This window comes from Coregonus lavaretus (assembly GCF_964263955.1).
Source record: "Coregonus lavaretus genome assembly, chromosome: 9".
Lineage (NCBI taxonomy): Eukaryota > Metazoa > Chordata > Actinopteri > Salmoniformes > Salmonidae > Coregonus > Coregonus lavaretus.
Window position 1 is genome coordinate 14554123 of NC_139996.1, and position 20885 is coordinate 14575007.

The 20885-nt window shown below is 41.2% G+C and overlaps 1 protein-coding gene across 1 annotated transcript in view; it reads right to left on the reverse strand.

Moving 5' to 3' along the window:
- Positions 1-20885, reverse strand: part of LOC311135215 (fatty acyl-CoA reductase 1-like) — a 46126-nt gene that overhangs the window by 19823 nt on the left and 5418 nt on the right. Inside the window, exons 2-3 of the mRNA XM_084169145.1 lie at positions 6930-7153; positions 6408-6583 (exon numbers count right to left, since the gene is read on the reverse strand). Of these exons, the coding sequence (XP_084025271.1) occupies positions 6408-6583; positions 6930-7118 (365 nt within the window). The 5' untranslated portion in view covers positions 7119-7153. The remainder of the gene's footprint in view (positions 1-6407; positions 6584-6929; positions 7154-20885) is intronic.

A 20885-nucleotide genomic window follows, 5' to 3' on the forward strand; every position in this document is an offset into this window, starting at 1 on the left:
GAGTTACATTGTGTTGTTTAAGTGTTCCCTTTATTTTTTAGAGCAGTGTATATCCACAGTAAAACGAGTCCTATAATCGACATAACCTGAAAGGCCGCTCAGCAAGGATGAAGCCACTGCTCCAAAACTGCCATAAAAAAGCCAAACTATGGTTTGCAACAGCACATGGGGACAAAGATCATACTTTTTGGAGAAATGTCCTCTGGTCTGATGAAACAAAAATAGAACTGTTTGGCCATAATGACCATTGTTATGTTTGGAGGAAAAAGGGGGCGCTTGCAAGCCGAAGAACACCATCCCAAACGTGAAGCACAGGGGTGGCAGCATCATGCTGTGGGGGTGCTTAGCTACAGGAGGGACTGGTGCACTTCACAAAATAGATGGCATCATGAGGAAGGAAAATGATGTGGATATATTGAAGCAACATCTCAAGACATCAGTCAGGAAGTTAAAGCTTGGTCGCAAATGGTTCTTCCAAATGGACAATGACCCCAAGCATACTTCCAACGTTGTGGCAAAATGGCTTAAGGACAACAAAGTCAAGGTATTGGAGTGGCCATCACAAAGCCCTGACCTCAATCCTATAGAAAATGTGTGGGCAGAACTGAAAAAGCGTGTGCGAGCAAGGAGGCCTACAAACCTGACTCAGTTACACCAGCTCTGTCAGGAGGAATGGGACAAAATTCACCCAACTTATTGTGGGAAGCCTGTGGAAGGCTACCCGAAACGTTTGACCCAAGTTAAACAATTTAAAGGCAATGCTACCAAATACTAATTGGAGTGTATGTAAACTTCTGACCCACTGGGAATGTGATGAAAGAAATAAAAGCTGAAATAAAATAATTATTCTGACATTTCACATTCTTCAAATAAAGTGGTGATCCTAACTGACCTAAGACAGGGAATTTTTACTAGGATTAAATGTCAGGAATTGTGAAAAACTGAGTTTAAATGTATTTGGCTAAGGTGTATGCAAACTTCCGACTTCAACTGTACACACAAAAACACTTTTTAACAATATATTTCCCTTTATTACTTTCCAACCCTAGCACCCCTTCCCTAATTGGAGTAAACTAGTGAACAACAACTCTTAGGCCTCTACCTCCAGCTTATATATACACACTATATACATTTTATTTACAACAATTCTATTTTGTTTGTTTTTACTCCTGAACTTCCTCTACCCTCAACCTCTCCGATCATTTTCATGATGTCCATCCGGTTTGCTTCTATATGCCATATCTTTCCAACTGTGCTCTTTCACAAAAGCTCTCAACCTACAGTGGGGGAAAAAAAGTATTTAGTCAGCCACCAATTGTGCAAGTTCTCCCACTTAAAAAGATGAGAGAGGCCTGTAATTTTCATCATAGGTACACGTCAACTATGACAGACAAAATGAGGAAAAAATATCCAGAAAATCACATTGTAGGATTTTTAATGAATTTATTTGCAAATGATGGTGGAAAATAAGTATTTGGTCAATAACAAAAGTTTCTCAATACTTTGTTATATACCCTTTGTTGGCAATGACACAGGTCAAATGTTTTCTGTAAGTCTTCACAAGGTTTTCACACACTGTTCCTGATATTTTGGCCCATTCCTCCATGCAGATCTCCTCTAGAGCAGTGATGTTTTGGGGCTGTCGCTGGGCAACACGGACTTTCAACTCCCTCCAAAGATTTTCTATGGGGTTGAGATCTGGAGACTGGCTAGGCCACTCCAGGACCTTGAAATGCTTCTTACGAAGCCACTCCTTCGTTGCCCGGGCGGTGTGTTTGGGATCATTGTCATGCTGAAAGACCCAGCCACGTTTCATCTTCAATGCCCTTGCTGATGGAAGGAGGTTTTCACTCAAAATCTCACGATACATGGCCCCATTCATTCTTTCCTTTACACGGATCAGTCATCCTGGTCCCTTTGCAGAAAAACAGCCCCAAAGCATGATGTTTCCACCCCCATGCTTCACAGTAGGTATGGTGTTCTTTGGATGCAACTCAGCATTCTTTGTCCTCCAAACACGACGAGTTGAGTTTTTACCAAAAAGTTATATTTTGGTTTCATCTGACCATATGACATTCTCCCAATCCTCTTCTGGATCATCCAAATGCACTCTAGCAAACTTCAGACAGGCCTGGACATGTACTGGCTTAAGCAGGGGGACACGTCTGGCACTGCAGGATTTGAGTCCCTGGCGGCGTAGTGTGTTACTGATGGTAGGCTTTGTTACTTTGGTCCCAGCTCTCTGCAGGTCATTCACTAGGTCCCCCCGTGTGGTTCTGGGATTTTTGCTCACCGTTCTTGTGATCATTTTGACCCCACGGGGTGAGATCTTGCGTGGAGCCCCAGATCAAGGGAGATTATCAGTGGTCTTGTATGTCTTCCATTTCCTAATAATTGCTCCCACAGTTGATTTCTTCAAACCAAGCTGCTTACCTATTGCAGATGCAGTCTTCCCAGCCTGGTGCAGGTCTACAATGTTGTTTCTGGTGTCCTTTGACAGCTCTTTGGTCTTGGCCATAGTGGAGTTTGGAGTGTGACTGTTTGAGGTTGTGGACAGGTGTCTTGTATACTGATAACAAGTTCAAACAGGTGCCATTAATACAGGTAACGAGTGGAGGACAGAGGAGCCTCTTAAAGGAGAAGTTACAGGTCTGTGAGAGCCAGAAATCTTGCTTGTTTGTAGGTGACCAAATACTTATTTTCCACCATAATTTGTAAATAAATTCATTAAAAATCCTACAATGTGATTTTCTGGATTTTTTTTCCTCAATTTGTCTGTCATAGTTGACGTGTACCTATGATGGAAATTACAGGCCTCTCATCTTTTTAAGTGGGAGAACTTGCACAATTGGTGGGTGACTAAATACTTTTTTTCCCCACTGTATATGCCATATCTTTCTAACTGTGCTCTTTCACAAAAGCTCCCAACCTACAACCTATATACGCATTATGGACACAGCATGCTTCCCACTGTTTCCCCACTGTATATACTTATTATGGACACAGCATGCTTTACAATAGTTATCTTGTTGTTATTAGTTGTTATTAGTCCCATCCTTCAGCTCCATTCAACACCACCCATCTATCTCTTAACACCATCCATATTGGATTTCTATTTGCCATATATATTTTTCAACTGTACTGTTTCACAAAAGTTCTGAACCTTTCTATTTTTCATTGTTTCTACCAATTGTAAATTGAAAATAAACATTATTGCTAAAAGTATTATTACATTATTGATCGATTTACTATGACTTTTCAGATCACCCAGTAGTGCTATCTGCAGGGTTAGCTCCAGGTAAATATTGCAATCCTTCAGCCATTCCTGGACCTGTGATCAAAAACAAGCTACAAATGGACAGTACCAAAACAATGATCGTCTCTTCGCAGCAAAATCTGCAGAGCTGGGAAGATTGTTATTTATATGGGGGATACATTCTATTGGTAGCAAAACTTTGATATAATTTTTCAATTAAAATCATTATAAGTTTTGAATCCGGCGTCGTTTTGCGTATCAGTTCATAAACACCATGCCATGGAATCGGTGAGTCAAAAATCTCTTCAACTATTTTGCAATCTATATGGGACAGCTGTCAATCCTTTGGTCCTTAAACGAAACTGGTATACTTTTTTATTTATCACAATTTTCTTTAACAAATTATGTTCTTTAATGCAGGGCCGACAGACAAGTTCCTTACCTTTCCCCCCTTCCATTTTTGCGGTAATGCTGCAATTATTTGGTTGTAATTTCAGTAGATCAGATATTTCCATATGTTTTTGTTATCTGCATGTGCACACTTGGCATTCTCTCAACTAGCTTCTTGAGGTAGTCACCTGGAATGCATTTCAATTAACAGGTGTGCCTTGTTAAAAGTTAATTTGTGGAATTTATTTAATTCTTAATGTGTTTGAGCCAATCAGTTGTGTTGTGACAAGGTAGGGGTGGTATACAGAAGATGGTATTTTACCAAATAAGGCTAAGTCCATATTATGGCAAGAACAGCTCAAATAAGCAAAGAGAAACGACAGTCCATCATTACTTTAAGACATGAAGGTCAGACAATATGGAACATTTCAAGAACTTTGAAAGTTTCTTCAAGTGCAGTCGCAAAAACCATCAAGCGCTATGATGAATCTGGCTCTCATGAGGACCGACACAGGAAAGGAAGACCCAGAGTTACCTTTGCTGCAGAGGATAAGTTCATTAGAGTTACTAGCCTTCGAAATTGCAGCCCAAATAAATGCTTCACAGAGTTCAAGTAACAGACACATCTCAACATCAACTGCGTGAATCAGGCCTTCATGGTCGAATTGCTGCAAAGAAACCACTATGAAAGGCCACCAATAAGAAGAGACTTGCTTGGGCCAAGAAACACGAGCAATGAACATTACACCAGTGGAAATCTGTCCTTTGGTCTGATGATTCAGATTTTTGGTTCCAACCGCTGTGTCTTTGTGACACGCAGAGTAGGTGAACGGATGATCTCCGCATGTGTGGTTCCCACCGTGAAGCATGGAGGAGGAGGTGTGATGGTGCTTTGCTGGTGACACTGTCTGATTTATTTAGATTTCAAAAGGTACACTTAACCAGCATGGCCACCACAGCATTCTGCAGCGATACACCATCCCATCTGGTTTGCGCTTAGTGGGACTATCATTTGTTTTTTAACAGGACAATGACCAAACACACCTCCAGGCTGTGTAAGGGCTATTTTACCAAGAAGGAGAGATATGGAGTGCTGGATCAGATGACCTGGCCTTCACAATCACCCAACCTCAACCCAATTGAGCTGGTTTGGGATGAGTTGGACCGCAGAGTGAAGGAAAAGCAGCCAACAAGTGCTCAGCACATGTGGGAACTCCTTCAAGACTGTTGGAAAAGCATTCCAGGTGAAGCTGGTTGAGAGAATGCCAAGAGTGTGCAAAGCTGTCATCAAGGCAAAGGGTGGCTACTTTGAAGAACCTCAAATATAATTTGATTTTTTTTAAACTTTTTTGGTTACTACATGATTCCATATGTGTTATTTCATAGTTATGATGTAGAAAATAGTGAAAATAAATCAAAACCCTTGAATGAGTAGGTGTCCAAACTTTTGACTGGTAATGTATGTATGTATGTATGTATGTATGTATGTATGCATGTATGCATGTATGTATGTATGTATGTATGTGCGCATTCGGAAAGTATTCAGACCCCTTGACTTTTTCCACATTTTGTTACGTTACAGCCTTATTCTAAAATGTATTAAATTGTTGTTTTTCCCCCCTCTCAATCTATACACAATACCCCATAATGACAAAGCAAAAACAGGTTTTTAGAAAATCTTGCAAATGTATTTAAAAACGGAAATATCACATTTACGTAAGTATTCAGACCCTTTACTCAGTACTTTGTTGAAGCACCTTTGGCAGAGATTACAGCCTCGAGTCTTCTTGGGTATGCCGCTACAAGCTTGGCACGCCTGTATTTGGGGAGTTTCTCCCCTTCTTCTCTGCAGATCCTCTCAAGCTCTGTCAGGTTGGATGGGGAGCGTCGCTGCACAGCTATTTTCAGGTCTCTCCAGAGATGTTCGATCGGGTTCAAGTCAGGGCCACTCAAGGACATTCGGAGACTTGTCCCAAAGCCACTCCTGCATTGTATTGGCTGTGTGCTTAGGATCGTTGTCCTGTTGGAAGGTGAACCTTCGCCCCAGTCTGAGGCCCTTCTCCCCCGATTGCTCAGTTTGAGCGTGCGGCCAGCTCTAGTAAGAGTCTTGGTGGTTCCAAACTTCTTCCATTTAAGAATGATGGAGGCCACAGTGTTCTTGGGGACCTTCAATGCTGCAGAAACATTTTGGTACCCTTCCCCAGATCTGTGCCTCGACACAATCCTGTCTCGGAAGCTCTACGGACAATTCCTTCGACCTCATGGCTTGAGTTTCGCTCTGACATGCACTGTCAACTGTGGGACCTTATATAGACAGGTGTGTGCCTTTCCAAATTATGCCCAATCAATTGAATTTACCACAGGTGGACTCCAATCAAGTTGAAGAAACATCTCAAGGATGATCAATGGAAACAGGATGCACCTGAGCTCAACTTTGAGTCTCATAGCAAAAGGGACTGAATACTTATGTAAATAAGGTATTGTTTTTTTATTATTAATACATTTGCAAAAATTTCTAAAAACCTATTTTCGCTTTGTCATTGTGGGGTATTATGTGTAGATTGATGAGAAGTACAATTAATTTAATCTATTTTAGAATAAAGCTGTAACGTAACAAAACGTGGAAAAAGTCAAGGGGTCAATACTTTCCGAATGCAGGTTGTGTGTGTGTGTGCAGCGCTGTCCAGCAAGGTTCTGGGAGCAGAAGTGAAACAACGATCTGGGGAGCAGAATCAGTATCAGGAGAGAAACAATGGCTCACTTTAGAGGCTCGTTGAATCGGATGGTTGCAGCACAGTGGAAGACTATGTTGATGCAGTCAGCAAGCGTTTCCTGGTCCTCTTTGCTCAGGTCCAGTTCTGGCAGTGTGAGGTCACTGTTCACAGCCACTATCTTCTCAGCAAAGTCTGGCTGTTCATCTCGTAACCTGTCAAAAAGCTGAAAAACAAATACAATTGTAATACTCCTTCATGCCACTTTCACAGCCAATAAATCAAAATTAGCCTACCCAATGTTTTTTTAATGAAAGCAATGTGTTGGTGGAGGGATGCGTTTTAGTTTGAAAGCACTTCAAGAAAGCAATCCCATTAGTAAGACTTAGGCTAGCCTACATCATGGTCTGCCACAGCCCAATTGTAAAGACAGTATGGAGAGTGTGGGCTGTGGAACTACGAAGTCTCCGTAACAAGCAGTCAAGAACTTATGATGCGTCACCCCACACAGCCTACAGAGATCCCATTTAAGCTGCCCCCCTATAACATTCCCCTTCTCCAGCTCTTCTCACCTTGCAGTTGATCATGTCTGCGATGCGGGCCTGGGGAGCGTGTCCCGCTTTGGGCCGGACCAGGACGTACACGGCCTTGACTCCAGGACAGGACCGCAGCAGCTTCTCCAGCAGGACTTTTCCCATAAAGCCTGTGGCCCCTGTGATCAGCACATTCTTCCCCTCATAGTACTCAGGAATGGTCACCATTTTGTCTGTGCTCCAACCCTCCTCAACGACGCCACCTGTGGAAGGATTACATCATCGTTAGCCTAGTCACTGAAGATCCTTACTAGCCTGATGGAATTTCAGCAGTTACTAGGGCTGTGACCATACCAGTATTGCAATATTTTTTCCATGCCAAAAAGTAAAACACGAAGCAGACTTAACTCTTTTGTCCTTTAAAAACCTGCTGTATGTAAAATAGTAGTCTATAGCTTGGAAAATAAATAATGTGACTCTGTATGACAACATAATGATGTTTGTTTCCTAAAGAAGTTAAATCCGCTTTGTGCTTTGTTTCCTTGCCACGATACTAACGAGTATCGCAATACTCGTATCGTCCCTAGCAGTTACACAGTCAAAACCACCCCAGTTTGTAGTCAAAAACTCCCCTTACCATCTACAACTGTTCACTTCCAAAGCCCATAGCTATCACTTACAGGAGCCAACACATCTTAGGAATTCAGCCACTCCAATGTTGTAAGCTACTTTTATCCTGTCTAATCCACACACTGCCATTAAGATGGCTGCCGGGCTCAAGAGCTTTACTTAAACCTTGCTGAGACGGGTTTCTCATTGGCACAATCTATTGAAAAACCCGTCTTGAGCGCTCTTTGCAAAGATCCAGCAAAGACAATTGAAATAGCCTACAGTACGAGAAAGAAGACTGCTCTACACAACATCAAATTGCATCACTAATATCCAGTTGACCTTGTTACAACTCAAGAGCTTAAACAAGCCTGTTTTTTTTACTGGTCTTAATCTCTAGTTGTCGGGTGGATGATACGCTGCTGTTGATACAGAACACTAGTCAGATATATACAGTGCCTTCAGAAAGTATTCACACCCATTGACTTTTTCCACATTTTGTTGTTACAGCCTGAATTTAAAATTGAGATTTTTTTGGTCACTGGCCTATACACAATACCCCATAATGTCAAAGTAGAATTATGTTTTTAGAAATGTTTACAAATTAAATCAAAAATGAAAAGCTGAAATGTCTTGAGTCAATAAGTATTCAACCCCTTTGCTATGTCAAGCCTAAATAAGTAAAAATGTGCTTAACAAGTCACATAAGTTGAATGGACTCACTGTGTGTGTAATAATAGTGTGTAACATGATTTTTGAATGACTACCTCAACTCTGTAACCCACACATACAGGTAATTGTAAGGTCCCTCAGTCTAGCAGTGAATTTCAAAACAAAAGACCAGAGAGTTTTTCCAATACCTCGCAAAGAAGGGCACCTTTTATTTAACCAGGTAAGTTGACTGAGGAGACATTCTCATTTACAGCAACGACCTGGGGAATAGTTAGTGGAGATCAGTAAAAATAAATTCAAAAAAGCTGATTTTGAATATCCCTTTGAGCGTGGTGAAGTTATTAAATTACACTTTGGATGGAGTATCAATACACCCAGTCACTACAAAGATACAGGCGTCCTTCCTAACTCAGTTTCTGGAGAGGAAGGAAACCGCTCAGGGGATTTCATCATGAGGCCAATGGTGATCTTAACAGTTACAGAGTTTAATGGCTGTGATAGGAGAAAACTGAGGATGGATCAACAACATTGATCCACAATACTAAGCTAAATGAAAGAGTGAAAAGGAAGCCTGTACAGAATTATTTTATTTTTTTACAAAACATGCATCCTGTTTGCAATAAGGCATGAAAGTAAAACTGAAAAGAAATTGGCAAAGACGTTACATTTTGTATTCAGGACATAAAGTTACAGTGGGGAGAACAAGTATTTGATACACTGCCGATTTTGCAGGTTTTCCTACTTACAAAGCATGTAGAGGTCTGTAATTTTTATCATAGGTACACTTCAACTGTGAGAGACGGAATCTAAAACAAAAATCCAGAAAATCACATTGTATGATTTTTAAGTAATTAATTAGCATTTTATTGCATGACAGAAGTATTTGATCACCTACCAACCAGTAAGAATTCCGGCTCTCACAGACCTGTTAGTTTTTCTTTAAGAAGCCCTCCTCTTCTCCACTCATTACCTGTATTAACTGCACCTGTTTGAACTTGTTACCTGTATAAAAAGACACCTGTCCACACACAATCAAACAGACTCCAACCTCTCCACAATGGCCAAGACCAGAGAGCTGTGTAAGGACATCAGGGATAAAATTGTAGACCTGCACAAGGCTGGGATGGGCTACAGGACAATAGGCAAGCAGCTTGGTGAGAAGGCAACAACTGTTGGCGCAATTATTAGAAAATGGAAGAAGTTCAAGATGACGGTCAATCACCCTCGGTCTGGGGCTCCATGCAAGATCTCACCTCGTGGGGCATCAATGATCATGAGGAAGGTGAGGGATCAGCCCAGAACTACACGGCAGGACCTGGTCAATGACCTGTAGAGAGCTGGGACCACAGTCTCAAAGAAAACCATTAGTAACACACTACGCCGTCATGGATTAAAATCCTGCAGCGCACGCAAGGTCCCCCTGCTCAAGCCAGCGCATGTCCAGGCCCGTCTGAAGTTTGCCAATGACCATCTGGATGATCCAGAGGAGGAATGGGAGAAGGTCATGTGGTCTGATGAGACAAAAATAGAGCTTTTTGGTCTAAACTCCACTCGCCGTGTTTGGAGGAAGAAGAAGGATGAATACAACCCCAAGAACACCATCCCAACCGTGAAGCATGGAGGTGGAAACATCATTATTTGGGGATGCTTTTCTGCAAAGGGGACAGGACGACTGCACCGTATTGAGGGGAGGATGGATGGGGCCATGTATCGCGAGATCTTGGCCAACAACCTCCTTCCCTCAGTAAGAGCATTGAAGATGGGTCGTGGCTGGGTCTTCCAGCATGACAACGACCCGAAACACACAGCCAGGGCAACTAAGGAGTGGCTCCGTAAGAAGCATCTCAAGGTCCTGGAGTGGCCTAGCCAGTCTCCAGATCTGAACCCAATAGAAAATCTTTGGAGGGAGCTGAAAGTCCGTATTGCCCAGCGACAGCCCCGAAACCTGAAGGATCTGGAGAAGGTCTGTATGGAGGAGTGGGCCAAAATCCCTGCTGCAGTGTGTGCAAACCTGGTCAAGACCTACAGGAAACGTATTAATATTTCTGTACCAAATATTAAGTTCTGCTTTTCTGATGTATCAAATACTTATGTCATGCAATAAAATGCAAATGAATTACTTAAAAATCATACAATGTGATTTTCTGGATTTTTGTTTTAGATTCCGTCTCTCACAGTTGAAGTGTACCTATGATAAAAAATACAGACCTCTACATGCTTTGTAAGTAGGAAAACCGGCAGTGTATCAAATACTTGTTCTCCCCACTGTATGTTTGGAGCAAATCCAACACAACATCATCATGGCTGCATCATATTATGGGAATTATTGTCATCGTCAAGGACTAGCGAGTTTGAGGATTAAAAGAAACTGAATAGAGCTAAGCACAGGCATAATCCTAGAGGAAAACCTGGTTCAGTCTGCTTTCCAACAGACACGGAGACAAATTCACCTTTCAGCAGGACAATAACCAAAAACAAGGCCAAATCGAGTTGCTTACCAAGACAGTGAATGTTCCTGAGTGGCCTTGTTACAGTTTTGACTTAAATCTACGGCAAGACTTGAAAATGGCTGTCTAGCAATGATCAACAACCAACTTGACAGAGGATGAAGAATTTTATTGTACAATCCAGGTGTGCAAAGCTCTTAGGTCGTGTTTAGACTTTACACTTACATGCGAATTCTGCTATCAGAATACGAAGATCGCATTGAAAAGACAAGTTTTAGACGCACAAAAGTTGCTTTGTGGTCTGATTGTGTTCAGATCTGGCTGACCACTTCAGGTGGTGGTCAGGGACGCATTTTGTGCAGATTTCTCCTCAGTCTGGATGCAATCAGGCTACCGAAAGCACATATAGTGGGCGACGTCATCAAATCAAATTTTATTTGCCACATGCGCCGAATACAACAGGTGTAGACATTACCGTGAAATGCTTACTTACAGCCCTTAACCAACAAGTGTTGAGAAAAAAAAGAGCAGAAGTAAAATAACAGTAGGGAGGCTATATACAGGAGGGGTACCGGTGCAGAGTCAATGTGTGGGGGCACCGGCTAGTTGAGGTAATACAGTTGGTAGAGCATGGCGCTTGCAATGCCAGGGTTGTGGGTTCGATTCCCACGGGGGACCATTATGAAGAAAAAAAATGCGGCACTCACTAACTGTAAGTCGCTCTGGATAAGACAGTCTGCCAAATGACTAAAATGTAAATGTAATATGTACATGTGGGTAGAGTTAAAGTGACTATGCATAAATAATTAACAGAGTAGCAGCAGCGTAAAAAGATGGGGTGGGGGTGCAAATAGTCCGGGTAGACATGATTAGCTGTTCAGGAGTCTTATGGCTTGGGCGTAGAAGCTGTTGAGAAGCCTTTTGGACCTAGACTTGGCGCTCCGGTACCGCTTGCCGTGCGGTAGCAGAGAGAACAGTCTATGACTAGGGTGGCTGGAGTCCTTGACAATTTTGAGGGCCTTCCTCTGACACCGCCTGGTATAGAGGTCCTGGATGGCAGGAAGCTTGGCCCCAGTGGTGTACTGGGCCATACGCACTACCCTCTGTAGTGCCTTGCGGTCAGAGGCCGAGCAGTTGCCATACCAGGCGGTGATGCATCCAGTCAGGATGCTTTCAATGGTGCAGCTGTATAACTTTGAGGATCTGAGGACCCATGCCAAATCTTTTCAGTCTCCTGAGGGGGAATAGGCTTTGTCGTGCCCTCTTCACGACTGTCTTGGTGTGTTTGGACCATGATAGTTCGTTGGTGATGTGGACACCAAGGAACTTGAAGCTCTCAACCTGTTCCACTACAGCCCCATCGATGAGAATGGGGGCGTGCTCAGTCCTCTTTTTTTCCCTGTAGTCCACAATCATCTCCTTTGTCTTGGTCACGTTGAGGGAGAGGTTGTTATCCTGGCACCACACGGCCAGGTCTCTGACCTCCTCCCTATAGGCTGTCTCATCGTTGTCGGTGATCAGGCCTACCACTGTTGTGTCGTCGGCAAACTTAAAGATGGTGTTGGAGTCATGCCTGGCCATGCAGTCATGGGTGAACAGGGAGTACAGGAGGGGACTGAGCACGCACCCCTGAGGGGCCCCCGTGTTGAGGATCAGCGTGGCAGATGTGTTGTTACCTACCCTTACCACCTGGGGGCAGCCCGTCAGGAAGTCCAGGATCCAGTTGCAGAGGGAGGTGTTTAGTCCCAGGATCCTTAGCTTAGTGATGAGCTTTGAGGGCACTATGGTGTTGAACGCTGAGCTGTAGTCAATGAATAGCATTCTCACGTAGGTGTTCCTCTTGTCCAGGTGGGAGAGGGCAGTGTGGATTGCAATAGAGATTGCATCATCTGTGGATCTGTTGGGGCGCTATGCAAATTGGAGTGGGTCTAGGGTTTCTGGGATAATGGTGTTGATGTGAGCCATGACCAGCCTTTCAAAGCACTTCAGGTCGGTAGTCATTTAGGCAGGTTATCTTAGTGTCCTTGGGCACGGGGACTATGGTGGTCTGCTTGAAACATGTTGGTATTACAGACTCAGTCAGGGACATGTTGAAAATGTTGGTGAAGACACTTGCCAGTTGGTCAGCACATGCTCGGAGTACGCGTCCTGGTAATCCGTCTGGCCCTGCGACCTTGTGAATGTTGACCTGCTTAAAAGTCTTACTCACATCGGCTACGGAGAGCGTGATCACATAGTCATCCGGAACAGCTGGTGCTCTCATGCATGCTTCAGTGTTGCTTGCCTCGAAGCGAGCATAGAAGTGGTTTAGCAGTCCTCCCAAAAGCCTCCAGAAAACGTGTGTTTTGGGACCGAGAGGCACCTTTTCATTACAACATTGGAGGAAATACGTTCCTAGCGTGTGAGGAATGTGTTTGCTAGACTCATAAATGCTAGCCAGCTAACTAATTTATGTTTGGCTATAGTTATTCTAACCCGTTTGCAATCCCTTTAGCGTTGCTTGCTAGCTAGCTACAGAGGTTAGCTGGCTAGTTAGCTACAATAGTTAGCTACTGCCATCAGTTGTGTTATTATCCTATTTTGTCTATTCCACTGTTTGTAGAATGCATACTGGCATTTGAATAAAGCGTGGGAAAAGTGAATCCGGACACACTGTTGGTCAATGTAGACGCATGATACGTTCGAAATTCCATGCTCAGAATACTAAAGATGCATAAACTGTCAAGGTTAGAGACCTACCCAGAAAGACTCACAGCTGTAAATCGCTGTCAAAAGGTGATTCTAACAAGTATTGACTCTGGGGGTGTGAATACTTACGTAAATTAGATATTTCTGCATTTCATTTAATACATTTGCAAACATTTCTAAAAACATGTTTTCACTGTCATTATGGGCTATTTTGTGTAGATGGGTGAGAAGAAAATAAATATATAGAATACTTTCTGAAGGCACTGACTTGATGATTGACACAGAAGATTGTCTTATTCTAACAGATAGCCTAACCCCAATCAAGACCTTGAAATACTTAACATTCAATAAACCTCACAATAAAGCACCTCCTTTCTTGCCACTGGAAACACTACGTATGATGCATTAGTCATGTACAAGGAAGTCCACTTACTCAAAGAACCCTGGACTCAAGGTTTCCGTTAACCGGTAATTTAAAAAATGTGGAAAGCCGATAAAATTGTCCGGGAGACGAAAAAATACCATTGCGAAAAAATGCTTTTTAGCCTATTAATTGAAAATACATTTGACTGGTCATGCTTATCGGTCTATGGGTAAATTTGCATAATTTAGTGGAATTAAATTGACGCATGTGTATATTTGTTATGCATCTTATTTATCATACGTGCACAGCATACCGATATTGAGCCTTTGATTGGAAAATCTGTCAGACAGCGCTTTTATAAACCCAATCATTGCGTAACAATTCTAAATGCAATCGTGTGTTAAAAATTGTTTTTTGGCAATGATTAAAAATAGCTACATTTTTTTCCCCTCAACTGTAGCTCAGTTGGTAGAGCATGGCGCTTGCAACGCCAGGGTTGTGGGTTCGCCAGGGTTGTAAGTGGCTCTGGATAAGAGCGTCTGCTAAATGACTAAAATGTAAATGTTAATTGAAGCGCTCTTCCCATTCAAATGCATAGGCTTCATCATCGTCACATACACACAACTTTTTATTTTTTTTAGGGGGTAGATCAGCTTAATATTGCAGATAGATTGTAACTTCCATCAATGTAATTGTCCGCATCACTTCCAATCCCCCATGTTATTTTTATATATATATATATATATATATATATATATATATATATATATATATATATATATACATACACACATACACACATACACACACACACACACACACACACACACCCTTTTTTAAAAATATATTCCCCTTTATTACTTTCCAACCCCACCACCCTTTCCCTAATTGGAGTAAACTAGTGAACAACAATGCTTAGGCCTCTACTTCAAGCTTATACTTACTATATACATTTTATGGACACAGTCCATTTTACAATAATTATATATTTTTTGTTTTTTCTCCTGAACTTCTACTCTCAACCTCTCCGATCATTTTCATGATGTCCATCCGGTTTGCTTCTACAGTGGGGAAAAAAAGTATTTAGTCAGCCACCAATTGTGCAAGTTCTCCCACTTAAAAAGATGAGAGGCCTGTAATTTTCATCATAGGTACACGTCAACTATGACAGACAAAATGAGAGAAAAAAATCCAGAAAATCACATTGTAGGATTTATGCATTTATTTGCAAATTATGGAAAATAAGTATTTGGTGAATAACAAAAGTTTCTCAATACTTTGTTATATACCCTTTGTTGGCAATGACACAGGTCAAACTTTTTCTGTAAGTCTTCACAAGGTTTACACACACTGTTGCTGGTATTTTGGCCCATTCCTCCATGCAGATCTCCTCTAGAGCAGTGATGTTTTGGGGCTGTCGCTGGGCAACACGGACTTTCAACTCCCTCCAAAGATTTTCTATGGGGTTGAGATCTGGAGACTGGCTAGGCCACTCCAGGACCTTGAAATGCTTCTTACGAAGCCACTCCTTCGTTGCCCGGGCGGTGTGTTTGGGATCATTGTCATGCTGAAAGACCCAGCCACGTTTCATCTTCAATGCCCTTGCTGATGGAAGGAGGTTTTCACTCAAAATCTCACGATACATGGCCCCATTCATTCTTTCCTTTACACTGATCAGTCATCCTGGTCCCTTTGCAGAAAAACAGCCCCAAAGCATGATGTCTCCACCCCCATGCTTCACAATAGGTATGGTGTTCTTTGGATGCAACTCAGCATTCTTTGTCCTCCAAACATGACGAGTTGAGTTTTTACCAAAAAGTTCTATTTTGGTTTCATCTGACCATATGACATTCTCCCAATCCTCTTCTGGATCATCCAAATGCACTCTAGCAAACTTCAGACGGGCCTGGACATGTACTGGCTTAAGCAGGGGGACACGTCTGGCACTGCAGGATTTGAGTCCCTGGCGGCGTAGTGTGCTACTGATGGTAGGCTTTGTTACTTTGGTCCCAACTCTGCAGGTCATTCACTAGGTCCCCCCGTGTGGTTCTGGGATTTTTGCTCACCGTTCTTGTGATCATTTTGACTCCACGGGGTGAGATCTTGCGTGGAGCCCCAGATCGAGGGAGATTATCAGTGGTCTTGTATGTCTTCCATTTCCTAATAATTGCTCCCACAGTTGATTTCTTCAAACCAAGCTGCTTACCTATTGCAGATTCAGTCTTCCCAGCCTGGTGCAGGTCTACAATTGTGTTTCTGGTGTCCTTTGACAGCTCTTTGGTCTTGGCCATAGTGGAGTTTGGAGTGTGACTGTTTGAGGTTGTGGACAGGTGTCTTTTATACTGATAACAAGTTCAAACAGGTGCCATTAATACAGGTAACGAGTGGAGGACAGAGGAGCCTCTTAAAGAAGAAGTTACAGGTCTGTGAGAGCCAGAAATCTTGCTTGTTTGTAGGTGACCAAATACTTATTTTCCACCATAATTTGCAAATAAATTCATTAAAAATCCTACAATGTGATTTTCTGGATTTTTTTTCTCTCAATTTGTCTGTCATAGTTGACATGTACCTATGATGAAAATTACAGGCCTCTCATCTTTTTAAGTGGTAGAACTTGTACAATTGGTGGCTGACTAAATACTTTTTTTCCCCACTGTATATGCCATATCCTTCTAACTGTGCTCTTTCACAAAAGCTCCCAACCTACAACCTATATACGCATTATGGACACAGTATGCTTACATTATTAGTTATCTTGTTATTAGTTTTTATTAGTCCCATCCTTCAACTCCATTCAACACCACCCATCTATCTCTTAACACCATCCATATAGGATTTCTATTTGCCATATATTTTTCAACTGTACTGTGATGTTTTACAAAAGTTCTGAACCTTTCTATTCTCATTGTTTCTACAGATTGTAAATAGAAAATAATTTGTTTTGCTAAAAGTATTATATTATTGATCTATTGACTATGACTTTTCAGATCATCCAGTAATGCTATCTGCAAGGTTAGCTCCAGGTAAATATTGCAATCCTTTAGCCATTCCTGGACCTGTGTCCAAAAACAAGCTATAAATGGACAGTACCAAAACAAATGATCTAATGATTCTGTCTCGTCGCAGCAAAATCTGCAGAGCTGGGAAGATTGTATCCCCCATATAAATAACATTCTATTGGTAGCAAGAATTTTATATAATAATTTAAATTGAAAGATTCTAAGTTTTGAATCCAGTGTCGTTTTGTGTATCAGTTCATAAACACTATGCCATGGGATCGGTACGTCAAAAACCTCTTCCCAAATATTTTGCTATCTATATGGGACGGCTGTCAATCCTTTGGTCCTTAAATGAAACTGGTATACTTTTTTATTTATCACAGTTTTCTTTAACCAATTATGTTCTTTAATGCCGACAGACCAGTTCCTTACTTTCTCCCCCTTCCACTTTCCTCTCACATTTTTGCGGTAAGGCTGCAATTATTTGGTTGTAATTTTGGGTAGAGCAGACATTTCCATATGTTTTTGTTAGCTGCATGTGCGATGATATCATTTACGAAGATTATACCTTTTTATTTAATTTGTAAAAAACAAGAGGTTTTTTGTCAATTAGTATATTTGAGTTTAACCACAATTTGTTGCATTATTTGTTCTGTAGTTTCTGGAGGATTAAATTGAAATTGCACCCAACTTTCTATGGCTTGTTTTAGAAATAGTGATATTTGGGAGATTATTTCCTTTTCAAATAACTGAAAGTGAGAGGTTGTAATCTGAATAAATGGAAAAAGGCCATTCTTGAACATTGTCTCACCCAATTTTACTAATTTGCTAGAGAACCAGTTGGGATTTAAGTATAACTTTTGTATGACTGAAGCTTTTAGTGATAGGTCTAATGCTTTAATATTTAATAATTTCTGTCCTCAGAATTCATATTCATTATATAAATAGGCCCGTTTAAATTTTGTCTGGCTTGCCGTTCCAAATAAAATGGAATATTTTTTTCTCATATAATTTTAAAAAACTGTTCGCTAGGCGTAGGCAAGACCATAAGCAAATAGGTAAACTGGGATAATACTAAAGAGTTAAAATCAGGGTGATTTTTCCACAAATGGACAGGTCTTTACCTTTCCATGGTAGCAAGATCTTTCTATTAAAATGTATTGGAGTGAGATCATTTATTTCCTTTGGGTATGTATTCCAAGTATATCCACATCACATCAGATCATTTTATTGGTAAACTACATGGTCATGTAAAAATTGTATTTTTTAGTGATCCAATACGTAATATAGTACATTTGTCATAATTTGGTTGTAATCCAGAGAGGTTAGAAAATGTATCTAGATCCTCCATGAGGCTGTGGAGGGATTCTAGTTGTGGATTTAAAAGAAAACATGAATCATCAGCGTACAATGACACCTTTGTTTTTAAGCACTGGATTTCTAATCCCTTGATATTATTGTTGGATGTGATTTTAATAGCTAACATCTCGATGGCCATAATACATAGATATGCCGATAGTGGACAACCTTGTTTCACACCTCGACAGTTTAAAACTTTCTGAGAAATAGCCATTATTTACTATTTTACACCTAGGGTTACTATACATGATTTTGACCCATTTCATAAGAGATTCTCCAAAATTGAAATGCTCCAGGCATTTATATATAAACCCCAGTCGTACTTTATCAAATGTGGTCTTCTGTAGCTCAATTGGTAGAGCATGGCGCTTGTAACGCCAGGGTAGTGGGTTCGATCCCCGGGACCACCCATACGTAAAAATGTATGCACACATGACTAAGTCGCTTTGGATAAAAGTGTCTGCTAAATGGCATATTATTATTGCTATGAATAGCAGGCCTGGTTTCCCAGATTTTCCATAGTGTTCTATTGTTTCCAGTACTTGCCTTCTATTATCTCCAATGTATCTTCCATGTAAAAAACCTGTCTGATTAGAATGAATAATGTCCGACAATACCTTTTCACACACCACTTTGCAATGAGCTGGAGGCTGTATGCATTTTGAAAACATAGCTATTTAATTGTTTGAAACCTGAACGTTTTACTACATAAAGGCATGTTTTACCTTGCTTCAAAGTAGCCTAAGCAAAATCTGACCATATTATTTTATAAAAGACTTCCATATGCCATTGAAACCAGTAACCTATTTCTCTCATGTTCTATTGGTTTTCAACTTTTTCATTGTCTGGTAGCCAAATGCTCATTCACGCGTAGCCTACAGCCTTGTATGCATTGCTGCGCTAATAATGTTAAGAAATAATAGTCCACCAACATTAAGCAAAAAAGTTCTGATCTGTTGCATCAGATTCATTGCTTTTTAACATTTATGAAGGCTAGGCCTACTGGTTACATGAATGTGGGATCTATCGTCCCACAGCTATCACAGAATCTGTTTGGGCTCTTTCTTTCTTGACAAGCTGACCAATAGAATAGGTAAACTTTTCTACTATGGGGGATAGTAGATTGACACACTACCAGTCAAAAGTTTTAGAACACCTACTCATTCAAGGATTTCTTTATTTTTACTATTTTCTACATTATAGAATAATAGTGGAGACATCAAAACTATTAAATAACATATGGAATCATGTAGTAACCAAAAAAAATGTGTTAAACAAATCAAAATATATTTTATATTTGAGATTCTTCGAATAGCCACCCTTTGCCTTGATGACAGCTTTGGACACTCTTGGCATTCCCTCAACCAGCTTCACCTGGAATGCTTTTCCAACAGTCTTGAAGGAGTTCCCGCAAATGCTGAGCACTTGTTGGCTGCTTTTCCTTCACTCTGCAGTCCGACTCATCCCAAACCATCTCAATTGGGTAGAGGTCGGGGGATTGTGGAGGCCAGGTCATCTGATGCAGCACTCCATCACTCTCCTTCTTGGTCAAATAGCCCTTACACAGCCTGGAGGTGTGTTGGGTCATTGTCCTGTTGAAAAACAAATGATAGTCCCACTAAGCCCAAACCAGATGGGATAGCATATCAATGTAGAGTGCTGTGGTAGCCACGCTGGTTAAGTGTGCCTTGAATTCTAAATAAATCACAGACAGTGTCACCAGCAAAGCACCCCCACACCATAACACCTCCTCATGCTTTAAGGTGGTAAATACACATCCGGAGATCATCCGTTCACCCACACCGCGTCTCACAAAGACACAGCGGTTGGAACCAAAAATCTCAGATTTGGACTCCACACCAAAGGACACATTTCCACCGGTCTAATGTCCATTGCTCGTGTTTCTTGGCCCAAGTAGGTCTCTTCTTATTGGTGTCCTTTAGTAGGGGTTTCTTTGCAGCAATTCGACCATGAAGGCCTGATTCACACAGTCCCCTCTGAACAGTTGATGTTGAGATGTGTCTGTTACTTGAACTCTGTGAAGCATTTATTTGGGCTGCAATTTCTGAGGCTGTTAACTCTAATGAACTTATCCTCAGCAGCAGAGGTAACTCTGGGTCTTCCATTCCTGTGGCGGTCCTCATGAGAGCCAGTTTCATCATAGCGCTTGATGGTTTTTGTGACTGCACTTGAAGAATCTTTCAAAGTTCTTGAAATGTTCTGTGTTGACTGACCTTCATGTCTCAAAGTAATGATGGACTGTCGTTTCTCTTTGCTTATTTGAGCCGTTCTTGCCATAATATGGACTTGGTCTTTTACCAAATAGGGCTATCTTCTGTATACCCCCCCTACCTTGTCACAGCACAACTGATTGGCTCAAACGCATTAAGAAGGAAAGAAATTCCACAAATTAACTTTTAAAAAGGCACACCTGTTAATTGAAATGCATTCCAGGTGACTACCTCATGAAGCTGGTTGAGAGAATGCCAAGAGTGTGCAAAGCTGTCATCAAGGCAAAGGGTGGCTATTTGAAGAATTTCAAATATATATATATATATATATATATTTTTTTTTTTATGGTTACTACATGATTCCATATATGTTATTTCATTGTTTTGACGTCTTCACTATTATTCTAAAATGTAGAAAATAGTAAAAATAAAGAAAAAACGTGGAATGAGTAGGTGTCCAAACGTTTGACTGGTACTGTACACACATACACACATATTTTTAATGGCACACGAGACACCTGTCTTATTCGCGTCCATCTCAGTGAACTAATCCATTGCAGAGGCTGCAGGGATGGCACAGTCCAAGGGGAGTGTGGCTAAAATGCATGTCCCATCACTCATTTGGT